The sequence below is a fragment of the Scyliorhinus canicula genome, chromosome 15 (assembly GCF_902713615.1).
Source record: "Scyliorhinus canicula chromosome 15, sScyCan1.1, whole genome shotgun sequence".
Lineage (NCBI taxonomy): Eukaryota > Metazoa > Chordata > Chondrichthyes > Carcharhiniformes > Scyliorhinidae > Scyliorhinus > Scyliorhinus canicula.
In genome coordinates this window covers 28,221,381-28,248,618 of record NC_052160.1, presented here as the reverse complement: position 1 = coordinate 28,248,618, position 27,238 = coordinate 28,221,381, and the positions used below count along the sequence as shown (strand labels likewise).

General features: G+C 42.7%; 1 protein-coding gene across 1 annotated transcript in view; it reads left to right on the top strand.

Annotated features, from left to right (window-relative positions):
• Positions 1 to 27,238, top strand: part of xpo6 (exportin 6) — a 136,860-nt gene that overhangs the window by 68,025 nt on the left and 41,597 nt on the right. The window contains 7 exon segments of the mRNA XM_038820897.1: positions 4,482 to 4,559; positions 6,236 to 6,420; positions 6,422 to 6,541; positions 6,543 to 6,691; positions 8,781 to 8,886; positions 16,838 to 16,937; positions 21,265 to 21,274. Of these exon segments, the coding sequence (XP_038676825.1) occupies positions 4,482 to 4,559; positions 6,236 to 6,420; positions 6,422 to 6,541; positions 6,543 to 6,691; positions 8,781 to 8,886; positions 16,838 to 16,937; positions 21,265 to 21,274 (748 nt within the window).

Here is a 27,238-nt window from a genome sequence, read left to right as displayed (position 1 = left end):
GAAAAATGAAACCATCTTGAAGTTGATGGTTTATTTTTTTTTCCTGGGGGGGGGGGGGGGGGGGGGGGGAGAAGAGAGGTGGCATGTGAGAGTACCTTTTAAGAAATGGGTGTTTAAGAAATGCACTTATGAAGTGGGTATTTATCAGTGATGTCAGAGTGTGGGTGGAGCTGAGCTGTGTCAGCTTTTTACTTTTGTTTTAGGCTGTTTGCTGCAGGGTGTGTTTTAGTTTTGTTTTCAGTGTTGGAGCTGACGCCAGACCAAGCAGGTGTACTGCTGTTCTCTCTGCCATCAAAAGACTATCTCTTGATCATTTGGTGAATTCAGAATTATAAATGTTCTCAGTAGTGAATGTAAACCTAATGTGCTTCTGTTAAAAGGTGTTTCTTTTGTCTTCTGGATCTTGTTTGGGAAGTTATTAAGCATTACATAGTGTTGTATTCTTTGGGGGTTGTATTTGAATTAATGGTTGCTAAGATGTTCACTATGTTTTAAAAAGGGTAACTTGAGTTCATAGACTAAACATTGTTTTGCTCTAAAAAATACTTTTCCATTTCTGCTGTACCACACTATAGAGTGGGCCGTGTGCTCCCCATACCACAATCTATTAAAAGTTGTGGGTCAGATGAACTCCATGATACGCTTTGGGGTTTTCTAAACCCTGGCCCATAACACTATACTTAACAAGCCTGCACATTAGGGCTGTGCCAGCACAGGCAATGTACACAAATAATTTTATGACAAATTTCCAGTTGGAACAATTCGACCATTTTCCAACTAATTTTCTTGCAATTCAATACATTTTCTATTAGGCCAAATGTACATTAGTGTTGAAATGTGAATGAGGTTGTAGAAAGAAATTGGTTATGTTTGCTGTGCTTTGTGAAACCCAAAGTTCATCACCAAACTTGGCAGTTTACATATAACTGAATTTTTTATTGTTTCAAAGTGCATCCCTGCTAATCCAGTAATGGGTCCATTCTAGTGAGTGCAAGAACTGTGCATGTAAAGCTATCACTCTGAAATATTGAATAAACCAGCTTTTATTGTGCTCTGAAGAATGAGTGTATGGGTTAATGTTGCTCTTGGTCATGTGTTTGCTTTAATGGACATCCCACCTGTGTTGGTGATCAGCCTGCCTGTCTGTGTAGCCCAGCTGCTGCTTGCCCTATTCCATATTGGCCGTATCTCCTGATCAACACTGCTGAATTCCTGGAAGCTGCTGGCTCAGGGTTAAATAAATGATTGCAATGACTAAAGCACTAGCAGTGGCATGTAATTCAAGTTTCAGAACTGTGGGTGAAACAGTGATCCAGGAACATAGTGCTTTGTGAAGCAAGTTCTAAGTGAGGAATTTGGTGCAAATGGAAATCCCTTGCTAAATATATCTTGAGCGGTAATTTAGACTAACAATTAGAATCTGTCTTGAAGTTTAAAACTGCAACAAAAACTACAAGCCAGTTAAGATACGTATTGAACAGAAACTATCTGGCAGTGGTAATTAAATGTTAATCAACTAAAAGCAGTTGTCTGAATAACAAGTTATTAACAGGAGCAATAACAAGCTCCCTTAAACAGTGTTCGCTACTCTGTAGAGATATGGGAAGAGAATGCTTCATGAACCAAGTGCTAAGACAGGAAATTGGTGCAAGTGGGAATTCATTGCAAAGAAAGAAGCTGCTGCTTACCTCCGGGAGCTGCTTAGTGTTTGTCTCCAAGCTAGGAGATTTACTCACTAATTTCATAAGCAGTTATATAATCAAATAGACATGGCAGTACGGATGATGTGTTGTGCCTCAAGGATGTGGCAGTTTGTGGAATTCATTACACTTCCGAGCAGCCATATCTGCCTGCGGTAATTGTTGGCAGTTTGAGCAACTTTGGCTCAGTTGCCGAGTTTCTAAGTTGCAGGCGGATGCACTCGCATCCCCTTGGGCTAAATAGAACTTTAGAGTTGGTCAACAATCAAGGACGGGAGGATGTGACTGCGAGTCAGGCAAGTAAAGGTCACAGCATGGAGTTATGGACGGGCCTCAGACCTTGACTTTGACCAACATATAGGAGATACTTGAGAAATGAGAATCGCTTATTGTCACGAGTAGGCTTCAATGAAGTTACTGTGAAAAGCCCCTAGTCGCCACATTCCGGCGCCTATCCGGGGAGGCTGGTACGGGCTGGTACTTATGTAGATGAAAACAAAGACTGCAGGGTGGATGAGAAAACTGACTTATACCATGGCGCAGGAAGCCATCCAGTTGGATAAGTGAAAGGAATGTGGTATCGATGCGGAACAATAGTCCTGGAGTTGGATACAGTTCTCTGCAGCTGCGACCAGAAGTTCCAATGGTTGTTGTGCCTGCCGCTGACTGGGTGAAGGACTCATTGCAGCTGAAGATGAATTTGGATTGGGCAGGTGAAGATCTAGTTGACGACATCTATGTAGGAACCAGAAACATGGGTAGAACTATGAATGGTCTGCTGAGAGAGTTTGAGGAGTTAGGATGCAGATTAAAACACAGAACCTCAAATATAATAACCTCTGGATTGTTAACCTGAGTTGCCTGGCAATTTGCATAGGATCAAGCAAATTTATAGAAATAAATGCATTACTCTGTGAAGGAGTTTTGATTTAAGGAACACTGATGCATGTACTCTGAAAAGAGGGAGATGTTCTGTTGGGTTGCGCTCCACCTAAACAAGGCTGGTATCAGTGTTCTGCAGATCATATACCTAGGGCTGTGGATAGAGTTTTAAACTTAGAGGAGAAGGGAGTTCAGTGAAAGGAGATTTTCAAATCTAAGGAGAAAGGTCAAGACAATCGAACAGTGGAGTGACGTGGGTAACAACAAGTCGGTGGGACAGGAGGGGCAGAGTTGAATAGTTATACTGTATCAGCCGAATAAGGTCAATGCAAATAGTTTAAAATAAAGTAAAATTAAAGGCTCTTTAAATGAATGTGCAAAATCATTCTTAATGAGATGGATGAGCAGGGAAGCATGGTGGCCTAGTGGTTAGCACAGCTGCCTCACGGCGCTGAGGTCCCAGGTTCAATCCCGGCTCTGGGTCACTGTCCGTGTGGAATTTGCACATTCTCCCCGTGTCTGCGTGTGTTTCGCCCCCACAACCCAAAAATGTGCAGAGTAGGTGGATTGGCCACACTAAATTGACCCTTAATTGGAAAAAATAATTGGGTAATCTAAATTTATAAAAACAAAAAGATGCATGAACTTGTGGCACAAATAGAGAGCAATGGTTTTGATTTAATGGCCATTACCGAGATATGGTTACAAGGTGACAAAGGTTGGGAAATAAATATTATGGTACACAATATTTCAGAAAAAATAGAAAAGGAGAGGTGTGATTTGAAAGTGAAGGATGACATAAGGACAGCAGCGAGAAAGGATCTTGGCTCAGAAGATCAGGAAGTACAAAAGAACAGAGATTAGGAATGTAGTTACTGGTCAGGAAACACTGGTGTGAGTAGTTGGTAGCCCTCCCAAGTAACGATTACGCTGTTGGTCAAAGCATTAAGCAAGAAATAATTGGAGCCCGTAACAAAGACTATCCAATAATTGCTGGGGGGGGGGGGGGGGGCTTTAATCTTATAGGCTGGATCAATCAAGTTGGCAAAGGTGATTTGAAAGATGAATTTGTGGAATAAAAACATAACTAAGAACAGGAGTAAGCCATTCAACAAGATTTTGGCTGATCTTTTTGTGGACTCGGCTCCACTTACCCACCCACTCACCATAATCCTTAATTCCTTTATTGTTCAAAAATCTATCCACCTTTGCCTTCAAACGTTCTTTTCTTATACTTTTCTGGAACACTTATGTTGCGGAACCAACCAACAAATAAAACTATTTTAGATCTAGTATTGTGCAATGAAGCAAAGTTAATTAATCTCTTCGTAAAAGACCTCCTGGGAATAATTATCATAATACAATTAAATGCCATATTAAGTTTGAAAGAAACATACTCTAGTCCCAAACAATTTTAAATAAGTCAATTACATTGGTATGAGGAGAGAGATGGATATGGTTAATTGTAAATAGTGTAAAATGTATGGTAAGAAATGGGAAACATTTAAAGAAAAATTAAAAATGAGCAATAAAAATACATTCCATTTTTAAAAATTGATATATTATAACTATTAAACTTTGCCCCTCCTGTCCCTCTGGCTTGTCATTATCCACATCACTCCAATGTTCTATTGTCTACCAGAAATAGAAAATTATTTACTAGCAGCCTCAAAAATAAATCACTATCTCCTGCTGGTTAGTTTAGAAAATGTCGAGACAAGCTTGCACCCTACAGCAAAAAGGTTTCTTACCATGTTACTGTTCAAAGTTTCCGTTAACTCACCTGTTGCAGTGTAATCTGAAACTCAGGGTTACAATAACTTTGTTCCCGAACTGGTTAATATTCCTCAGTGCTGCACATAAGGGTTAGATTTATTTCAACAATATTTCTTTTTGCAGGTATTTTAGAGACCATTTGGGATAAAAACAGTGTTACAGCTGCTACTCCGCCTCCCTCCCCAACTTCAGGAGATAGTGGTAGGTTCTGCTTTTTGGTTGAAATGCTTTTGATTTGAATATATAACCAGCCAGTCTGAGTGAATGAAGATGATTTAGCATACCAATTTCGATGCAAATGTATTAATTCTTTAGGAGCGAGATGGTGTCATTGAGGAATAGAACTCGTCTGTTTAAGATATTAGAGATCTCAAGAAGTGTCAAGTGAGGTGTAGAGTAGCCAGATTCAGAGTAAAAACCCACAAACTCAAGTGTCCATTGACAACCTCAGGACATTTATAACTGCACTGTCATAGTGTTTGGTTTTTGCACTGGATTCATTGTCATCAGTTGCACACATGAGGGAACCTTGGATCCCCTATAATGAAGAGCAGAGGGCACTTCAGTTGTCAATATGTAGCTAAATGATAGTAGGACTTGGACCGCACGTGAACCCTGTTCCTTGTACAAAGTATCACGAGCGCCATTTCTTTACAGAAGACTGATGAAAAGCACTTATCAAAATAGCTTCAAATCTAGAACTGTTTTAATTTACATAAAATGTAAATTTTAAACCATTTTCAGTGTTCCTTGACTATGAAAATATTAGATACAAACTTATAAACGTAAGCTCACTTGCCGTACTAAGCTGCTTAAAGTAAGCTGGTTCAAAACTTAAAAGTTGGAGGCCTCGAGAATACCTTCGAGAAAGAGATTTCCTTCCTACAGACTCAATCCAGCATGCAGTCATTCAAGATTACACAGGACGGAGTACCTACCTATTCCTGTATCAGCATATCTAAACTTTCTGCCGTGCCGGTGAATTGTAGTGATACGTGAGCCCTCTGATCTTACCAGGTGCAATCTTCTTTCAAAAGCACGTCATGCTTGAGATTGTACGGTACAGTCTTCCCACTGAAAACCTAACATTGAGTTATTTCTGTTGAGACTTGGTTTCAGGCGACAGGTTTACTTTAGCGGTAGATGGGATTTATTTTAGAGACAGCTTGGGCCAAATTCAGTCAATTGCATGTGCCAAGTGATGCCTCGGTTTGATGTCCTTGCTAGGCCTCTTTCCCCAAAGGATGGTTTCCTCATGTAAGTGGTTTAATGATTTCTATAGGCTGGCAGTGCCCACAAGCTGAACTTTGTTAATTTGATGCTGCAGAGCATTAGTGCAGCCTGATCCAGTGCAGCTAATCATAGTAAATTAGGTGCTGAAGAGTACATTCAGTATCCACTGCATGCCCCATCAATTTTGATAACCAGAAATATCGAATTTGGATCTCTTTGTACAGGCTAAAGTACTGCTGAAATTAATTTAAACTTAAGTCACAGAAAACGCAAGCCAAATACTAATGAGAGGACTTGAATTAGTCCATGACGAATGATTACATTTCCTCAGAATTATGCCCTAGCATTCTTGAGTTTCTTCCGATGAATCAATTAAGCTTTCTGTTTTTTTGGCAAGCCTGGACCTGTACCTTCTATAGTAAGGTGGTATGCGGAAGCCTGAAATGCTCAAGGTGCAAACTTGAATACCTAACAACTAGAACAAGTGCATTTATTGGGATGGTATCAACCATTTCCTCAAGTAGAGAAAATGTTTCACATCTTGCAGTAATGGTTTATAATACAAATATATTTGCTTTCTACATTTCAGTGAGGCTGCCAATAGCTTGAAGCTACTGAAGTCTAATGATTTTTTTCCCTGTTAGGTGATTTGCTTAGTAGCCTATTGCAGACTCCCCACGCTGCCAAATTATTAAATCAGCCAATCCCAATTTTGGACCCAGAGAGTGAGCATGTTTGTTTCCTCGCTTTGGACTGTCTGACTCATCTCTTCAGCTGGATCCCGCTCTCTGCCAGCATCACCCCGACTCTCTTGACCACCATCTTCCATTTTTGCTCGTTTTGGTTGTGACACTCGTGCCAAGAAACTAGTTGCTGTGAATGGAAATGGCCACAATAATAACATCATCCAGGAGCGAGGTAAACTGGGCGTGTTAGCTATGTCTTGCATGTAATGAACTCATGTCCAAGAACTGTGTCCCTGTGGAGTTTGAGGAGTATCTACTGCGCATGTTCCAGCAGACGTTCTACTTGCTGCAGAAAATCACCAAAGAGAACAATGCACACTCCATAAAGAGCCGCCTGGAAGAGCTAGAAGAAAGGTAAGCCTTATAGATACCCTGGCACAGGAGGTATGGGGCGGGGGCCCTACTCTAAGATTACTTGGTACACTATTTGGGAACAAATACATTTTGGACAACCCTGGCTATACATATGGAGCTTGAGGCCAAAGTGAAATTGTAGCAAGCATGAATCTCTTGCCTTTTATTCCCCTATATCTTAGCACTAATATTAAAGTTGTTAATTTCACTGAAGAAAAGTCAGTGTCTCCTGTTTTATCACCAAAAAGATGTCTCAATTCCAGTTTGATGTGAAGAACAAAATAAAGATTGTTTAACATCTCTAGTAATTAACTTTCATTCTTGTCAGTAAATGGCTGCATTTAAAACCTGCCCTGAGCTGCTTTAAGCCGATGATTAGGAAGATACTTGGCTCTAAAGGTTAGCAAAATTTCTTTGCTGGTCTGAATTAGGATTTATTCACCACGTAGCACTAATGGAAGCCCTTAGAACCCTCCAACCACATTTAAGAAATAAATATAAAAATAAGAGATCAGACAAACTAAGTGGCCAGAGCTCACATGCTTCTTGTGGACCTGTACGCAATACACTGGTGTGTAGTGTTCTTCAGGACTTGCCCTGTTGTGTGCAGGATCCAAGCATGAACTTGAACTGGGAAGTATATGGCTAGACATTACTGTAACCTGCAGATTGTGCAACACAATCTTCTTAACAATACAATGAGCTCAGTTCGGCTTGATAATGCCTAAAATATTGAAAGCTGAACTGTAGTAATGGGAAATCCTCTCTGTCCGACATCATAACATTGAGAAGACCTAGTTAATCTATAATTGTAAAGCAGCGCATGCTGTCTCTATTAGCTGCAACTGGTGGTAGGCATAACTGTGAAGTCTGGAAACTGAACATATTCATCATCCAGTTGTGTTTAGCAGTGTGGATTAGCTGATTGTCTGCTGGCTGTGAGATTGAGGTCATCACTTCCTTGTAAACTGTAGCCATTGGACCACAACTGTAGTTCGGAGTATAAAGTTAACTCAATAGTTGTACAATTCATTTTTATATTTGAAAACAGCGGCTGCTCAGGTTTACGTTAACATGGACGAAGGCTTGTGGTGCAAAACCATTGCATTCTGTAATACTGCGTAATACAAAGCTAGTGAGGCCTAAGATATGTTGATCAACCATAGATGTACTACAGTTGGTCACAGACTAGGGAGAAGGTAATTAGCCAGAATAGTTGCTCATGATCTAGTGACTAGATACTGAAAGATGCACTTGCGCACCTGAGAAGGAACCTGACTCTCAACAATCATAGTCACTGACATGGTTGTTGAATCCAGTGGTTCTCGATCATTTTTGATTGAAGGATCCTTATTCAAATGCTTTGGTGATCATTCCATCCATCAAGATTATAATAAAAACTGCATGTAAAGAGTGTTTTAATAATGCTTTTTTTAAAAAACAGGCATTACTTAGGACATTTAGTTTTCAGACTACTTACAGATATAGCGGTCTTTGTACCATTCTTAGCGCTGCCAGTTGGATCCCTCCTAGTGAGACAGCCAGGCCACTCTGCACTGCACACTTGACGACCACACTTCGCTCCCGCCTTCCAGCTTGTTCCAAGCCAGCCTCCTGCTGTGCAGCCGTAAAGCCTGCCTGCTCAGTAATCACGCGTGGACCCCAGTTTAAGAACCACTGGCCTAGCCCACTACAGCGGATGAATAATAGCTATGATGAGGTCCTGTGCTGACAGCACTTTGAATTGTGCCCTGGCATGAGTTACCATTCTTCATGAGAGCCCGGTAAGAATCTTGGGATAAGAAAGGTGTCTGTGAATGAAGTCCGAGTCTGGTGTGGATTTTTATGTTGGCTTATGACTGGATTTTCTCTGCTATGTTTTAGTTTCTGGGGTGAACAGTTTTCAGTTTTGTAGATAATGGTTGCAGGGTTCTTTGTTATAATGTAAATAACCTGCATTTCTTGAAGTAATGAGTGCATTTTCTCCATTGTGTGTAGTTTAACATTTTGAGACTTGGCTTGTAATGACTAAACTGTTGAGTATCTCTATCCCTGGTCTTTCCCTTTTAGCTATGTGGAAAGTTCACTGATTCCTGCGACTGTTTGTGAGTGTTCACCTGCGTCGGATCGAGTCCAACTCCCAGTTTCCAGTGGTGGAATTTCTGGCCCTACTTTTCAAATACACTTTTCACCAGGTGAGACTGACTTCCTGTGAACTTGCACTTTAGAAAGCATGTTCAGCCAGTGTGTGGGACAGAAGTTTCCCAGAGAAAGAGGAACTAAGCAAAGCAGCCTGGTCAATCAGCTGTGCAGTATAATTGTGGTGGTCACAATAGCCCAGTGGTTAGCACTGTTGCTTCACAGCGCCAGGGTCCAGGTTCGATTCCTGGCTTGGGTTACTGTCTGTGTGGAGTCTGCACGTTCGCTCCGTGTCTGCGTGAGTTTCCTCCGGGTGCTCTGGTTTCCTCCCATAAGTCCCGAAAGACAAGCTTTTGAGGTGAATTGGACATTTTGAATTCTCCCTCAGTGAACCCGAACAGGCGCTAGAGTGTGGAGACTCGTGGCTTTTCACATTAACTTCATTGCAGTGTTAACGTAAGCCTAATTGTGATACTAATAAAGATTATTATTATTGCATTTAATTATGCACGCACATTCTTCTGTAATATGTCTGCCAGTGGTGGGATTAGTTTAGACCCAGCTGGAGTATTGCTGAAGCAACTTTTAAGAAGTAAAAGTGAATACAATAAGGATGTTAACATGTTGGATGTTTTAAGTTAAGATGCATTAAAACTCAATTTATAACCAAATGTGCTTTTTAGGAGGGAAATGTTAGCAGGAATCTGTGGTGTGTTATTTATTGCTCTTTTCTTTTACCAAGAATGAGATCGGAGTGTCCTCAAACATCATAAGATGATCTTATTAAAACGTATTAGTTTCTGAGGGGGCTTGACAGGGTAAATGCTGAGAGAATGCCTCCCCTTGCGGGAGCACCTAGAATCTAGGGAGACCATTTCAGAATAAGGGCCTCCTGTTTCAGATGGCGATGAGGAAGAATTTCTTCTCCGAGGGTCATGAATCTTTGGAATTCTTGACTCCAGAGTGCTAGGGAGGCTGAGTTTGACAGATAGTTAGAGATTGTGGGAGCAGATGGGAAAGTTGAGTTAAGGTTACAATCTTATTACCTTATTATCCAGCCATTATCTTATTGAGTGATGGAACAGGCTTGAAAGGCCTGCTCCCGAGTCTCATTCCTTGTGTTCTTAACACCAAAGGGTCTGTTCCCTACCCCGTATCGGGGTAAGAGATATCTCTCTGACTGGAGAGGAATTTAAAGGTTAAAGCCAATTATGATCCATGTTGGAACAAATGACCTAGGTATGAATTGGGAGAGGTCCGTTGAAAGACTATCAGATATTAGGTTCCATGTTTAGAAGTAGGATCTCGAGGATAATGATCTCTGAATTGTTGCCTGAGCCAAGTGCAAATAAGCATAGGAACCGACAGATCAGGAGAATTGACATATAACTGAAAGGCAGGTTGGAAAAGAGGGGTTCTATGTTATGGGACACTTGCCACCAGTCCTGGGACAGAAAGGAGCGTACCAACAAGATGGATTCCACCTGAACCAGGATGATTCCAGCAGAAAGAGTAAATAGGGAGGTGCGCAGGGAGGTGAACAAAGGCTATAGATTAAAGAAGAGAATGGATGGGGGAAAATCCAGAAGAAACATAAGCAGCCTAAATGCTAATGAAAAGGGGCCTGGGAAGAATAAATTAAGGGCAGACATTATGGCAAGGTTACAAGTAGAGAGAGTCAAAAAGATGGTTGGAGGTCATCCGGTGATGACATGTAGGAGGAGGTTGCAATTAAGGTTTTTGGTTCGTTTTTACCTGGTTTTGGGGGCTAATTAGAGGGAAGATTTGCCCATTCAAGGGTCTTTGGTGAAAAGGTCCAAGAAAGAATATAACTAAGAAAGGTGGGAACGGTAGTCCTTCAGAGGAGCCGAGCAAGGTGCGGAGCCCAAGGAGAATCTTGAGATGGGGGAAGTGGGGCTGTTGACTGTGACTGTGGGTAGGAATTTGTCCCTTTCAGTGGGCGGGCAAGTGGCCAGCTCGGGTGGGCTCTGGTTTCCGGAGTATGGTGGATAGACGGGGATACGTCCAGATCCCCCAATTCGATTGATGACATGCGATGTGCGGGGTTTGGGGGGGGGGGGGGGGGGGGGGGGGTTTGCTTCTGGAAGACACCTACCTGCAGGTAAGGGACCAGATTAGGCTCCGTAAGAATTGGGTTAGCCAGGTGTTCCATTTGGCCCAGCAATACTTATTAACAAAAGAGTTTGGTCCCTGATGGAGAAGGTGATAAACCAGGGCAGCAGGTACATTTTAGTTACGGGGACATTGGAGGGTAAGTCATGGGGTTGCTGAGTGTGCACCCCTCAAATTGGGATGATGTGGAGTTTGTGAAGAGGGTGCAGGCTGCAATATCTGATATGGATTCGCACCAGTTGAGTTCGAAACCGCTGGCCCCATTGGGGCAATGAAAGTACTGTTCATGAAGGAGATGGCTGGAGTGGATTCATAGGCGATTTTCTACATGGGGCAGGGAATTCTCTTTTTTCTTACCTGTGCATGATGCGTATTGGAGCAATAGACATTTTTGTGAATGGGAGAGCCCTGCTCCTAGGGTGAGGAATGCTGAATCTGGGGCGTTACCATTTTGCCTTACGGGTTCTCATTTTAGATACTTAGTTTTACTAGTCTGGTGATCAGTGTCAAAGCAGACTTGCAGAGATGGGACAGCCTCCCTTGTCTTGGCTGGCAGAATTCAGTCGGTGAACATGGATGTCCTCCGCATTTTATGTTTTTATTTCCGTGCTTCCAGTGTTTTTTTACCAATATCCTTTTAGGCTAGCGGAGGATTTTCATTCCTTTGGGTAGGAAGGTAGCTAAGATTCAGTACACGGTACTTCAGAGTTACGGCATCCAGGGGGCTTGGAGTTGCTAAGTCTGTGATATTATATTCGAGTGGCTATCACTGAGAAGGTTCTGGGATTGGTGTGGGATTCCTGAAGCCTGTATGGGGTGCAGATTGGAGTCGGGTTTTTGTAGCTGGTCGGGTTAGGGGGTTGGGGGGTGGGTTTGCTACCTTTTTCTTCCTCCTTTTGAAGTACTGTGGGAATCTGGTGGTGGCCACAGCCTAAGGATATGGAGACAATTTTAGCAGCACTTCAAATTGGGGGCAGTACCGAAGTGTGGTGCCGGTTGGTGCAAATCAATGTTCGAACTGGCGAGGCTGGACACTAGGCTCCGGGGTGGGAGGAGAAGGAGGTTGTGGGAATGAAGGGTTTATTTTTGGAGGGCGGTTTGCGAGCTTTGAGAAGTTTGCAGAGAAATTTGGAACTTTCAAGGGCGGATATATTTCGATATCGTCAAGTGTCCAGACGTTGCGAAGAATATCTTTCCAATGTTTCCGGTGGGTACCGCTTTCCTCGTGCTTTCTCATTGGCGGGGATGGAGGAGGTGAGTAACTTGAGGATTTATGGGAGGCTTATAGTGGAGGAGGCAGTGTCCTTGGAGTGTTGTCCTATGGCCAAGTGGAAGAGGAGTTGGAGTTTAAGCTGCAGGAGGGTGAATGCAACATCATGTGCGAGGTTAAGGATGGATACGGTTGAAGGTAGTGCAGAGGGCCCATTTGACCAAATCCAGGAGGTGCAGGTTATTTGCAAACGTGGTGAATGAGTGCGACCACTGTGGCAGGGGCCCAGCCAACCATGTACGTATGTTCTGGTCGTGACCTAAGCTTTGGTTCTGGGTCTACTTCAGCACCTGCTAGTGATCCTGCAAATTGAACTGAAGCCCTGTCGCTCGGGGGCATAATTGGGGTATCCGGACTTGCTGGAGCTGCAGGCTGAGACGGGGTGGATGTTTGGCCTTCGCCTCACTGATTGCTCAAAGGTGGGGTACTGATGGGTTGGCGTCAGCTTCTCCGCCTACTGCCTCGGTATGTGCTGGGGAGCTTGAGTTTTTGTATCTCAATAAAATTAAGTACACAATGAGGGGAGCAATTGAAGGGTTTACCAAAGATGACAGTCACTTTGTAGAGCTGGTCATTGTTAGTTGCTGGGAGTGGGGGGGGAGTTCAGTTTGATTTTCAAGCGTTGGGAGGAAGACGAGTCTATTATTACCTCGTGTATAAAAGTGAAAAAGTTGAATAAAATTATTTGTAAAAACCAAGGTGATCATATTAATAATTAATTGAAATGTATGCATAGCAATGAAAGGGGCATCACGGTAGCACAAGTGAATAGCACTGTTGTATCACAGCGCCAGGGAACCAGGTTTCGATTCCTCCGCTGGGTCTCCGTCTCCGCTGGGTCACTGTCTGTGCGGAGTCTGCACGTTCTCCCCATGTCTGCATTGGTTTCCTCCGGGTGCTCCGGTTTCCTCCCACAGTCCAAAGACGTGCAGGTTAGGTGGATTGGCCGTGATAAATTGCCCTTGGTGTCCAAAAAGGTTAGGAGGGGCTATTGGGTTAAGGGATAGGGTGGAAGTGGGTTCAGTGTAGACTCGATAGGCCGAATGGCCTCCTTCTGCACTGTATGTTCTATGAATGGTGTTCATAATAAAATAGGGGACGCTGGAGGCAAGTGTGTCGAGGAGCCAGACATGTTTTATTTAATAAATATTTTTATTCTCCATTTTTCACATTTTCTTCAGAGTTACACCCCACAAACAAACAGTAAACGGTAACGAATACAATGTCAATCCCCTTATCAACAACAACGATCCCATCCTCCCACCACCCACTAAACAACGACCCACCTGACAATATAAGCATCAAATATAACAAACCCTCCCAAGTTGGAAACAAAAAGGAATCAGGAATCGCCTGTGGTCACCATTGACATATACAGTCACCCCCTGCCCCTAATATTCAATGCCATCCAATCCCTGAAAGCGTACCGGAATGACACCCATGAATTGTAGACACACTCCTCTCCCCCCAGCCTCTCCCCTCCACTTCCTCTTGTAAACCCTCCCCTGAACCTCTGTTTCTTCCCCCACTTTTCAACCCTGGCTAGACTCTCCAAAACCTGTTCTACCAGCTCCGATGGCTGCAGCCCCTTCCCCCACCTCACTCCCGTTCACTGGCCGGCTTAAACCGGCCATGTGGAGGCCCCCTTCTGGTCTCCTTCCCACTTGCCCCGGTCCCAGGAAAACCAGAATTCCCCTTTCACACACACCCCCGCACATACACACCCAAGCCCCAAGAACCATCATTGCAAATGAAAGTCCCATCTCTCCCCCTTGTCCAAATATATACACAATGGGAGATGCCGGCGTTGGGCTGGGGTGAGCACAGTAGAAGTCTTACAACACCAGGTTTTAAAGTCCAACAGGTTTGTTTCAAACACTAGCTTTTGGAGCACTGCTCCTTCCTCGGGTGAATAAAATTATTTGTAATTATATATACAGCGTCGAATCATTAGTACCTACTACAACACGCAGTGAAGAAATAGTTACATGAGGCTACATCGGTACACAACCATTTCTCAATTCCGCACAGTCCTTCTGTCTTCGCAAACTCCTCCATGCTTGCGCTGTCCCAAAATAAATGCCTTGGGTTTGTAGGTCACCCTCAACTTAATGGAATATACAATGCCGCACTGCACCTTGCTGTGTACAGTTCATTCTTCACCCGGCGAAGGCAGCCTGCCTCCTCGCCAGCTCCACTGTAAAGTTCTGGTATACGCGGTATACCGCTCCAGCCCACTGCACCACCCACTTCTGCTTTGACCAGCCAGAACTTTCTCCTTCACGCTGTACCTACGGAAACAGAGTTACTACTCTTGGTGGCTCACTCGCCTTTGGTATAGGCCTCCACGACTGATGAGTCTGATCCAGTTCATGTTGGGAGGGATCGTTCCCCCTCCCCCAGTAGCTTCGCTAACCTCTTGGCAAAATACTCTGTCGGCCTCGGCCTTTCACCCCTTTGGGCATACCCACAATCCTCAGATTCTGTCGCCTGGATCTGGTTTTCCAGGTCTTCTATTTTGGCTCGTGGACCCTTGTTGGTCTCTATTACCCTCCGCAACTCCTTCCCCATTGAGGTGAGTTGATCACTGTGCTGCGATAATGTCTCTTCCACTTCCTTCAGTGTCTTGCCTTGCTCCCGCACCTCTGCCGCTGCGCTTGATACACCACGCCCTCACTGGGGCAATCGCCTCCTCCACCAGCACTTTCAATACCCGCCTCCATCGTCATCGCTTCCATGTTGTTTTGTGAACTATTTTCAAGTTCCACGGCCATCACATTGGTCTTTCTTCTGCTGTGAGCAATGCGGGCCTCCCCTGGTGCTCTTGCCTCCGCTCTTGCTTACAGTTCCTGCGCTGACTTTTTCACTTCCCGGACGGACTTCCGTTTAACCCCCCTTTTTTTCATGGCCATTTGTCTCCCAAACTTGACATCCTTCTTACGGCCTTTTCAGCCTCCGGTTGCCCGGGACCCAGGCTTAAAACTCGAAATTCCTATTCCCGAGCGGGAGCCCTCCAGTGTGCGGCTGCTTCCTGCCCGCTGTCACTGGAAGTCCGGAACCAGACAATGTTATGAGGTTACTGAGACATGGCTATACAAAAATTTGGTTGGGTAATAAATATCATAATTAGACAAGATACTGTGGGGGAGGGGGGGAACTATGCAGAGAAATCAGGGAATTGAGTAAAAAAGAATCAATAATTGGGATTCCCTAAATTAGGACAGAAGAGGTAGGTAGGTAAGAGGGATAAGAGAATGGAATCCATCCAATGTGTACAAGATGCCTACTAAATCAATATGTAAAAAGCCCAGCCAGGGAAAGTTTGCAATTGGATGTGATAATGGGGAATAAACTAAAGTAGAAGTAGCAGAGCGTCCTGCACAACAGTGATCAGAAGAAAAGCTCTTTTGAGGGCTTGATTCTAGCCTGGGTCACTGTCCGGTGGTGGAGGTTTGCCACATTCTCACCATGTCTACGTGGGTCTCACTCCCACAACCCAAAAATGTGCAGGGTAGGTGGATTGGCCACAGTAAAATTGCGCCTTAATTGGAACAAAAAGAATTTGGGTCCTAGATTTGGACTTTGGAATCAAAATACACTTTGTAAATTTGTGGATAACATCAAATTGGGGGAGATGGTCAATTAATGAGGACTGCAATAAATTACAGAAGAGCATTCATGAACTTACAGAATAGGCAAATAATTAGCAAATTATGTTTTAAGACCAAGAAATGTATGGTAGTTCCATTTGGTAGGAAGAATAGAGAGGTCACTCATTACTTGCCAGGTGCAAGTCTCGATGGTATAGAGAAATAAAGGAATCTTGAGGTACAGATACACACCAATCACTAAAAATTGCACCATAGATTAGCCAAGGACTTCAGAAATAAAGGCCTGAATAAAGTCCTTTATTTCTCGAGGGATAGAATTGGAAAATAAGGAGTTATGTTTAAAACTGTATAGAACCTTGGTTAAACCACATTTCAAGTTCTGTTTGGCATGTAAGCATACAGAAGCACAGGAGAGAGTGCAGAGAAGATTCACAGGGATGATACCACAAATGCATGTCACATATGCGTATCAGAAAATGATTACCAGCTGGGTGTCCATTCTCTTGTGTGTTGTGTGTGTGGTGGGGAGGGGGGAAGAGAGAGAGAGGGGGGGAGAGAGAGAATGCTGAGGTTTGACTAATGGAGGTATATAAAGTGAGGTTTTGATAGTGTGTATATAACGCAAATGTTTTCTATGGTAGGGAAGAGCACAATAGAGGTAATCATTAAAAGATCATTACCAAAACATCGAATTGGAAATTCCGAATAAACTTCTTTGCCTACAGAGTGGTGAGAATGTGGAACTCATTACCACAGGGAGTGGTTGAAACATTTAGTGTAGCTGTATTTAAGATGAGCATATAAGGGAGAAGAGAATTGAGGTTTTTGATGGATTTAAATGAGAAAAGATGGAAGGAGGCTTGAGTGGAACATAAGCACCCAGCATGGACCGGGCTAATGACTGTATTTGTGCCTTATACCCTATATTATCCTACATTGTGTAAGCTGTTTGGAAAGGCAACAAATATAATTTCTGATGTTTTGTTGTTACAGCCCAGTCACGAGGGTTATTTCTCCTGCCTTGACATATGGACAATATTCCTGGACTACCTGACGAGTAAAATCAAGAGCCGGCTTGCTGATCGGGAATGAGGTCCTCAACAGGTTAGCTGCTACATCTTATTTATCCTGTTTCCTCTGTGTCCTAAGTTGGGACAATTTGCCATTTCTGTAACATTGACCTGCAGCCTGGAAAGTTGAGCTGTAGCTCTTGAGTGTTACTGGTCTTTGTGCCATGATGTGGAGATGCCGGCGTTGGACTGGGGTGAGCACAGTAAGAAGTCTTGCAACACCAGGTTAAAGTCCAACAGGTTTGTTTCAAACTCGAGCTTTTGGAGCGCAGCTCCTTGCGTGAGAGCTTCCTTCCTCTCTTCGGATCTTTATAAATCTTTTAATGTGAGTATTCCCAAAGTTAATTTGATTTCCATTAACTAAGTTTAAGATATAACGCAGTCACAATTCCTGTGCAGTATTTGTACAATGACCATTTTTACTTGGATCATAACGATATGTTATTAGAATTAGAAAACTTGGCTTTCTGTAACAACTGCAGTGCTTAATATTAAAATTGGAGTCACTGTATGTCCACTGATTGAATAATTGAACACATCAGATCTGACAAAGAAAAGTCGGGTGAATATAATTTCTCAGCCCCACTCTAATTTCATCCCTGCAATGATTGTTGATTGCAAAGAAAAGTGACCTAAAATGTTCAATTATTTTAATTCCGCTGTTTTCTTTGTCAATCATTCTTTTGCTGTGTGTGAGAACTGGTCTGCCAAGTTTGGCCGCTTAATCTCAACTTGCACTTTCATTTAGCTGTAAAACACTCTTGAGATGTCTTGAGAATGTGATGCGGCACTGCATAAGTTGCAACTTTCAATTGTGCTCAGTACCAGATTGTGGAATGCCTGCGCTGATGGTGTCACTAGTTGCCAGAATAGCTCCTTTGGAAAGGATATGTGGGAGCTGCATACTTATTATGATAATAATGTGAAGTGTTGAATTAGGAGATCTAGGGATGGTTAGAAGCCTTGAATTGTGCCTAACCATTCATTTTGCAGCAGCAATCAGCTTAAAAAAAACAGGATGCATAATCATATTGCTAGATTGGTAAAGTACAAATTTTAGTATGTCTGGCTAAAACTAAGTTCTGGTCATTGAGACGCAAGGAAAGTCGAGGCAATGCTTAGATTGACGCGTCTGTGCCCCAGCATCAGAGGGCTTAGTCAGAAGGAAGAACTCTTGAGACTTGGACTCCAATCCCTAAGAAACAACAACTAAGAGGGCGGCATGGTGGCACAGTGGTTAGCATTGCTGCCTCACAGCTCCAGGGTCCCAGGTTCAATTCTGGCTTCGGGTGACTGTGGAGTTTGCACTTTTCCCCCCGTGTCCTGGGGGGTTTCTTCCGGGTGCTCTGGTTTCCTCCCACAGTCCAAAGATGTGCAGATTAGGTGGATTGGCCATGCTAAATAGCCCCTTAGTGTCCAAAGGTTAGGTGGGATCATTGGGTTACGGGATAGGGTGGAGATGTGGGCATAAGTAGCGTGCTCTTTCCAAGGGTTGGTGCCGACCTGATGGGCTGAATGGCCTCTTTCTGCACTGTAGATTCTGTGATAAGAGGGGAATTACTAGAGAAACAGTGAATGGTATGGATCTGATAAACCTAGAACAACCTCAGAAATAAATCATGGCCGATTCACATAAGTGATCATTGTGTAGAATTGCCTTCTGAATGGAATGGTGGAGATAGAATGTCAAGAATCACTTTAATAGTTGGGTATTGTACGGTACTGGGTCTAGTGGACCTTCCAGAATGATTGGTAGGGTGACCTTTCTCATCCATCTCATGCAAGAAAATCCCACAGCTGGAAGAGGGGAATTGGGAATCACTGACCTACAGAAATATAACTATCTTTACCTTTTAATATTTTTTATTTTCTGAAAAGAGGCCTTTTCTGACCTCAGCAGTTAGTATTGTGAGGATACTGCGCTTGACACTTAGTTCAAAGAAGCACTCAAATCTAATGTAAAGAAAACTCCTCTTGACTGGCTTCAGGATCTAGGGGCCATCTGAGAAGCCATCTTAGGAAGGCCGAGCTGAGGATTTGAATGACATCATTTTTGATAAGTTTAAATTTGTACACAATGCCTGGGGTGATCGACTTAATTATTGCAGCAAAGTTCTCTCTGCCTCACTGAGGATATACCCGTTAGACCTAATTTGAACAATGAGATTGTTGAGTCTATTAAGATTCATAGGGCAGAGCTACTCGCATCTGACATCTTTGCTATATCATGTCTGCAATGTGAAGATAACAATCTGTAGCCTGAACTAAAGTGAGTCTGTTTCCTCAGCTTCGATCTCAGATGTAGGTAATTTTATTATATCCTTAAATTGAACTGGGGATGACGTGTTTCTTCCCAGGTCATCTTTACTGGACATTACTATCTGGGTCCAAAATGCCTGTTTCCATGAGGGTTGTTGGCGTTGGTTGTGAACAGATGGGCATCATTTAGAGGTTGTCCTAGGACACTCATTTTTCTTCATTTTTTCTCCTGGGTGCTGCAATTTGGACTTGTTCACATGCCAGCACGCACTTTTATCCTCATGGTTCATGGCCGGGGCTGTTTAGCACATTTATACTCTGTGATTGTTCTGCTTTCCCCACGTTGTAAGAATCCTTCCTGTTTATTTCATTTGTTCCCATTTGTTATATTTTGGTCCCTGGACCATAATCGGGGTGAGCCTTTAAGCCGAACACTCATTGAAATGGTCTGCTTACTAGGACACTGTGTTCCCAGTAGAAGCCAGACTCTTCGGCACCGGGGTGTATCTTAGGAACCGGTTGTGGAGGGAACCGGTTGAATTGGTTAACCACTGGGTTGGCCAGGGACAGTCTGCCTGTCAACGGTTCAGTGATTGATTCCTCTGTGATGCTTTCTGAAAGAACTTAGCAGAAGTGTTTAGACATGTGTGTGTGCATGCGTGCATGTGGTGGGTTAGGAAGGGGGTAATAGATAGTCAGTTACATTTTCTATTGTTTAATGTGGTTAATTCTCATGCTGTACATAATGAACGATTACTTGTGTTGTAAAGTTACAACCCTCTGGTGGCTGTGGTTATTGGGATCAACCAAGGACCTCGGGTATTTTAAATAGAAGCATATTTCACATGTGTGTGACTCCACATCAAAATGGATGGTATTGACCGCGCACCAACCCGGGGTGTCATGCCAAGTTCTCTTATCCACGAGTATGATGGTGATACAGGTTGTGTATTGGTGGAATTGAGGTGACCAGAACTGTCACAACTATAAGAACATAAAGTTTGAGGAAAAGATTGCTTGACCCATTGGAAGTGTCTGACTTCCTCAGTGTAATTTCTTCAATTTGTTATTTGTCTTGAATGCCATGCCTCTAAAATTATTTCAGTTATCTTTTTAAGTTTTAAAAACAGATAAATAGCTTTTTATTTCATACCAACTTGCATTTGTTTTCTGATTTTACCACCCAGAGTAATTTTTCTAAAGCCTGTGACTTTAGAAATAAGAAGTTTTATGTTTAATTGGTTTGAAACAGCATGTAGTTTGATGAATGTAGTAATTGTTAGGTATTAGATTTTATATTTGTGGCAGTAATGTCAAATATCCAGGTTTAAAATGCATGCAGTGTGTCTGCTTAATATGTGATTAAGGAGCTGTAAAAGGCAAGGTGATTATTAATCCTAATAATTTACTTGTTTACATATAGATGGCTAATGAGTATTATTTAGGGAAAGGAGATTCCCTGGGGTGTAGATTAATTGAGGGATTTGCTGAGCAAGTCATGGGACAATGCGACATCTTAGTAGGATACAGATGATATAATTGATTGCTGGAGCCAAGTCTGTCGGCAGTTTTTTTAAATAATAATAGCAGTTTGCTCTAGGATTTTTGAGTCTTACCAGCAGGATTTTCAGGTTCCTGAAATCGGTGTCTCCCCAAAGATCGGCACAGAGTGCAGCAAGTAACCCTGATTGCTAACTTTATTTATGGGTGGTGTTGAGCTGTATTGGGTTGCTTAGTTGGAAAATATACAGTGATAGGTGGTAAATGGTGAGTTGATGTTTTTTTCCTTATTTATTTAAAGAGCTGTTTAATTTTGGTTGTAAAGCTATTTGATAATGTGGTTAATTTAAATTAAAGCTTGTTTGTCAAGTGCGTGAAATCTAATATTTGTGACTGGTTAGATGTTGGGATATTTCCTTGAGTGTTTTCCTACCCAGGACCAAGATATAGAATGACATGGTTAGGTTGTTTGACTTTCAGACAATTCATAGAATGGGAGCACTGCATGATCTATTTTTCCAATTGAAGGCTGCTCATTACCATTTAGTCTCTCATCCAGTCTGATCCCCTTGGGTGATTGATGGTTGACAGTTATTTCAAAGTACTTAATATTGTTAACCCAGCGCAGTGATGCTGGTTTCATGGGAGCTGAATGAATGAGTGCTGATTATTTTTCCAAGAAGAATAGTGAAAGTTGCAACCTGATAGTTAGATTGGATTTTATTTGTTTATTGCCACGTGTACTGAGGTACAGTGAAAAGTATTTTTCTGCGAGCAGCTCAACAGATCATTAAGTACATGAAAAGAAAAGGAAATTAAAGAAAATACATAATAGGGCAACACAAGGTACACAATATAACTACTTAAGCGCCGGCATCGGATGAAGCATACAGGGGTGTAGTGTTAACGAGGTCAGTTCATAAGAGGGTCGTTTAGGAGTCTGGTAACAGCGGGGAAGAAGCTGTTTTTGAGTATGTTCGTGCGTGTTCTCAGACTTCTGTATCTCCTGCCCAATGGAAGAAGTTGGAAGAGTGAGTAAGCCGGGTTGGGGGGGGGGGGGGTCTTTGATTATGCTGCCCGCTTTCCCCAGGCAGCGGGAGGTGTAGATGGAGTCAATGGATGGGAGGCAGGTTTGTGTGATGGACTGGGCTGTGTTCACGACTCTCTGAAGTTTCTGTGGTCCTGGGCCGAGCAGTTGCTATAACAGGCTGTGATGCAGCAGGTAGATGCTTTCTATGGTGCATCTGTAAAAGTTGGTAGAATTAATGTGGACATGCCGAACTTTCCTTAGTTTCCTGAGGAAATATAGGCCATTGTTGTGTTTTCTTGGTGGTAGCGTCGACGTGGGTGGACCAGGACAGATTTTTGGTGATGTGCACCCCTAGGAATTTGAAACTGCAAACCATCTCCACCTTGTCGCCGTTAATGCTGACAGGGGTGTGTACAGTACTTTGCTTCCTGAAGTCAATGACCGCTCTTTAGTTTTGCTGGCATTGAGGAGAGATTGTTGTCGTTGCACCATTCACTAGGTTCTCTATCTCCCTCCTGTATTCTGACTCATTGTATTTGGGATCCGGCCCACTATGGTCGTTGCGTCAGCAAACCTGTAGATGGAGGTTGGAACCAATTTTGTCACGCAGTCCGTGTGTGTTCAGGGGTAGAGTAGGGGGCTAAGTACGCAGCCTTGCAGGGCTCCGGTATTGAGGACTATTTGGAGGAGGTGTTGTGTTTATCCTTACTGATTGTGGTCTGTGGTCCAGAAAGTCGAGGATCCAGTTGCAGCGTGAGGAGCCAAGTCCTAGGTTTTGGAGCTTTGAATATGAGCTTGGCTGGGATTATGGTGTTGAAAGGCGGAGCTGTAGTCAATAAATAGGAGTCTGATGCGGGGAGTCCTTGTTGTCAAGATCTCTAGGGATGAGTGTAGGGTCAGGGAAATGGCGTCTGCTGTGGACTGGTTGCGGCGGTATGCGAATTGCAGTAAAATCATCGTCCTACAGGACAGTCAGATTTGATCATCTTTACTGCTTAAAATTGAGTGCAAAATGTACCCAGAGAGTCACCTGAAAGAGCTAGAGTTATATTGTACTACATTGCTGCTGCATCTGGATCTTGGATACAGAGGCACCCTTAAAACTACCAGAAGCAAATACAGCTGGCCCTAGAATCTGAAATACACACAAGGAAATCCTGAAAGGCACCGATTAGCATTTCAGATTGAGGTTCCCAAACCATCAGAACGGGTGTTTCAGCTGGTGCCTTTGCACAAGTTCCTTTAGCTTGTCTCTGGCTGCTAGGCAACTGAAACTATTGGATGTCCAGACAGCAAATAATGTATGGGTTATCTTAATAACTGCTCCTTTCCACCCCAGTCAAAAAAAACTGTTCAAACCGATCTTGGAAATGTGGAGTTTTTGTCAAATTGCCCCAATTATACAAATTGTGGAACTACTTCTGCCTGAAGTGACTCATTTAGTATAAAGGTGGACGGATAATTTCACAGATTGCTACCAAACATAGTTACTGTCTTCAACACAACAGGAAGCAGATTTCTATACAAGATCACACGTGACTCTGCAAAATGGGACGTTTCTCTGTATGTAATACTGAAAATCGCACTGTTGCCTGTCCTGGGTTTGCTTGTAAAGTAAATCCCAGAATGTGAGAGTTGAGCAATGTGCATGTTGAATGTAGTGAGCAAATTAATAGTTGTGTAAGAATGTAAAAGGTGACCCAAGCCAAACGCTGCTTTCCTCTCGCAGCCACATTCTGCTAATCTGTAAACAACAGAGCTGGAGGTTGTGCCTTGTGAATAACTCTTAGTGAACATTTCACCTCTGTTTGTTGCAGCTATACTGGGAAACATGAATTCTTGTGACATACAGCTGCTCTTTAGTTGAAGACTTTGACTAATGCAAGTCGATGAAAGTTTGTCAAGTGATGGATACATACAAACATAAAAATTAGGAGCAGAAGTAGGCCACTCTAAAGGGTGTACTGCCATTCAATAAGATCGTAGCTGATCGGATTGTAACCTAAACTCATGTTCCCGCCTACCCGATAACTTTCAACCCCTTGTTTATCAAGAATCTATCTACCTCCATCTTTAAAAAATTCAAAGTTTCTGCTTCCACTGCCTTTTGAGGAAGAGAGTTCCAAAGAGACAAGATCCTCTAAGAGACTAGATTTCTCCTTATCTCTGTCTTAAATGGGTGACTTTTATTTTTAAACTGTGACGCCTAGTTCTAGATTCTCTCACAAAATGAATTAACCGATCTATATCCACCGTGTCAAGTCTCCTTGAGATCTTGTGTTACAATCATATTGCCTCTTACTCTTCTTAACTCCAGCGGGTGCAAGGGTAACCTGTCCAACTTTTCCTCATAAGGTAACCTGCCTATTCCAGCTATTTTTCTATTAAACCCCTCCGGCTTCCAATGCATTTGCATCCTTCCTTAAATAAGGTGATCAACACTGTACACAATACTCCAAGTATGGTCTCACCAATGGCCTGTACAACTGAAGCATAACCTCACTACTTTTGTATTGAATTCCACTCACAAAAAGCAATAACAATCTATTAGCTTTCCTAATTACATGCTTCACCTGCATAGTAACTTATTGCGATTCATGCACTGGGACACCCAGATCCTACTGCACCTCAGAACTCTGCAGTCTCACCATTTAGATAACATGCTTCTTTTTATTCTTCCTGCCAAAATGGGCAATTTCATATTTTCCCACATTGTATTCCATTTGCCAGATCTTTTCCTACTCACTTAACCTATCTATATCCCTTTGTAGTCCCTTGCATCCTCTTCACAACTTACTTTACTATGTATCTTTTTGTCATCAGCAAGTTTAGCAACCATACCATTGGTCCCTTTATCCAAGTCATTTATGCAAATTATAAAAAGTTGAGGCCCCAGCACTGACCCTTTTGGTGCACCACTCATTACAGCTTGCCAATCGAAAATGACACATTTATGCCCACTCTCATTCCCATTAGCTAGCAAATCTTCTTTGCATGCCAATATGTTACTCCCAACACCTTGCGCTTTTATTTGCCGCATTAACTTTTGATGTGGCACCGTATTAAATGTCTTCTGGAATCTCCGTATATCCATTGGTTCCCCTTTATGCACAATAAATGTTACTTCAAAAAATTTCAAACATATTGGTTAAACATTATTTCCCTTTCGCAAAACTATGTTGACTCTGCCTGATTGTCTTGAATTTAACTTAGCCTGCTATAATGTCTTCAATAATAACTTCTCATTTTTTTCTGTGACAGATGTAATCAACACTGGTTTCATCGGGTGGCATGATGGAGCAGTGGTTAGCACTGCTGCCTCATGGCGCAGAGGACCCGGGTTCAATCCCGGCCCCAGGTCACTGTTTGTGTGGAGTTTGCACGTTCTCCCCGTGTTGTGGTCTCACCCCCACAAACCAAAGATGTGCAGGGTAGGTGAATTGGCCATGCTAAATTTCTCCTTATTTGGAAGAAAAGAATTTGGTACTCTAAACAAAAAAAACAATGGTTTTATGGTCATCATTTTAAACATTTAATTCCAGACCTTTTTAATTGAATACAAATTTGTCCATCTGCCGTGATGGGATTTGAACCCAGGCCCCAGAGCATTGCCCTAGATCACTGGATTATTGGCCATTGGAAATACCACTACACCACTGTCTGCCCATATGGGAGGGAATTCCTCTCTCCCTTCTGATTTGCAGCTATTTCTGGGATGGTGCTTGTATCTTCTATAGTGAAGACTGACAAAAAAAAACCCTGTTTAATTCATCTGCTATTTATTTTCCATTATTAATTCCCTGAACTCACTTTCTACAAGACCAATGCTCACTTAAATATCGACAGAAACTCGTTACTGACTGTCTTTATATTTCTAGCTTGCTTCTCTCGTACTCTAATTTTTTTCCTCCTAATTGATTTTAAAGTAATTCTTGCTCTTTTTTTATATTCTGTCCAATATTCTGACCTGCCATCCAGCGTTAGCATAGTGGGCTAAATAGGCTTGCAATTCAGAACATTGCCAGCAGCGCAAGTTCAATTCCCGTACCAGCCTCCCCGAGCAGCGCTGGAATGTGGCGACTAGGGGCTTTTCACACTAACTTCATTGAAGCCTACTTGTGACAATAAGCTATTATTATTATTATTATATTTCTGTGTCTGATTACTCCAGGGAGAAGTGTCCAGGCAATTCTCCTCAACCCTGATCCCCACCATGATGTCCACTACTCTCTCCAGCTCAGCATTTCAGAGCCATAGTAGTAGCTTAAGCTTCAGACACTTTCTGCAGATATGGTTGTCTGGGATTGCAGTGCATTCCACAAATTTCCACATGCTGCAATCATGGAACTCCACCAACCCTGTCAATTCTATCCAACTGTATTATTTGATCAATTAGTTAATAATTTGCATAGATAAAAGTAATAGAAAGTTTCACTTAGCTAGCATAAAGACAAAGGAGGAAACTCGCCAATGGCTGGAGAATGAAAATCTTCCTCCTGTGCACCAAATTCCCACATGAACTAAACTCACTCAATCTAGTCTCACTCGGTGTACTCTGGTGTCCAAGTACTCCTTTCTGCCTTCAGTAGCTGAATTCATTTCTTTAACACTACCAAACTGAATAATGTTGTTAATAATAAAAAAGCAAATCCCTATATATCAACCATTACATTTGGTTTAACTTCATCACAGCTGTTCCTTTGTAGGAGAGGGTAATGGCTGTGGGGGGGGGGATTTGATTATGAAACACAAGTACCGTGGGCCTTGGATAATCCTCCCTTGCCCGCTCTGTGGACGAAAATTGTCCTCAGCCAATCGTTCAGTTATATTGCCCTGACATCTCAATCAATTGCCTCCCACACTAGTGCAAAACTCGATAACCATTTATGGGTAATTATCCAAAGTAATGTAACTCCATTGTTGAGGCGGGGAAAAGACATTCAGCCCAATAAGCCGGTCTGTCTTGATGGAATCCAACTCACTATATTGTCTCTTACTCAATCTATTTATCCTTCCTCCAGAAACAGTGTCTCACTGCCTGATATTAAGAAATGGCCAAGTGAAAGTCAGAAAAAAAAAAGAGTCCTTCTTTTTTCATCCCGGTCAGCACCTCCATGTTTTCAATTCATCTCGCCTATTTCCAATTTTGCATTGATCAGGACATGTAAAATCTTGGTGTACAGCTTGAGCCTGAGCTCCACTTCCTCATCCACATTACCAGGCTGCTTTCCACTTCAAACCGTACCCATCTCGACTACGATCTTCCTCATTGTGCTGCTGGAATTTCAGTCCATGCACCTCATTTTATCTCCGATATATCTTCTTGCCCTGTGACCATCAGTTTCTGCATTTTCTGAGAATAACTTTAATCTGTGTGTGTGAATCTATTTCTCGTGTCTATCTGTGTGGAGTTTCTATCTGTGTGGAGTTTGCACATTCTCCATGTTTGCGTGGGTCTCATCACACATCCCAACGATGTACAGGCTAGGTGGATTGGCTACGCTAAATTGCCCCTTATTTGGGGAAAAAAATGAT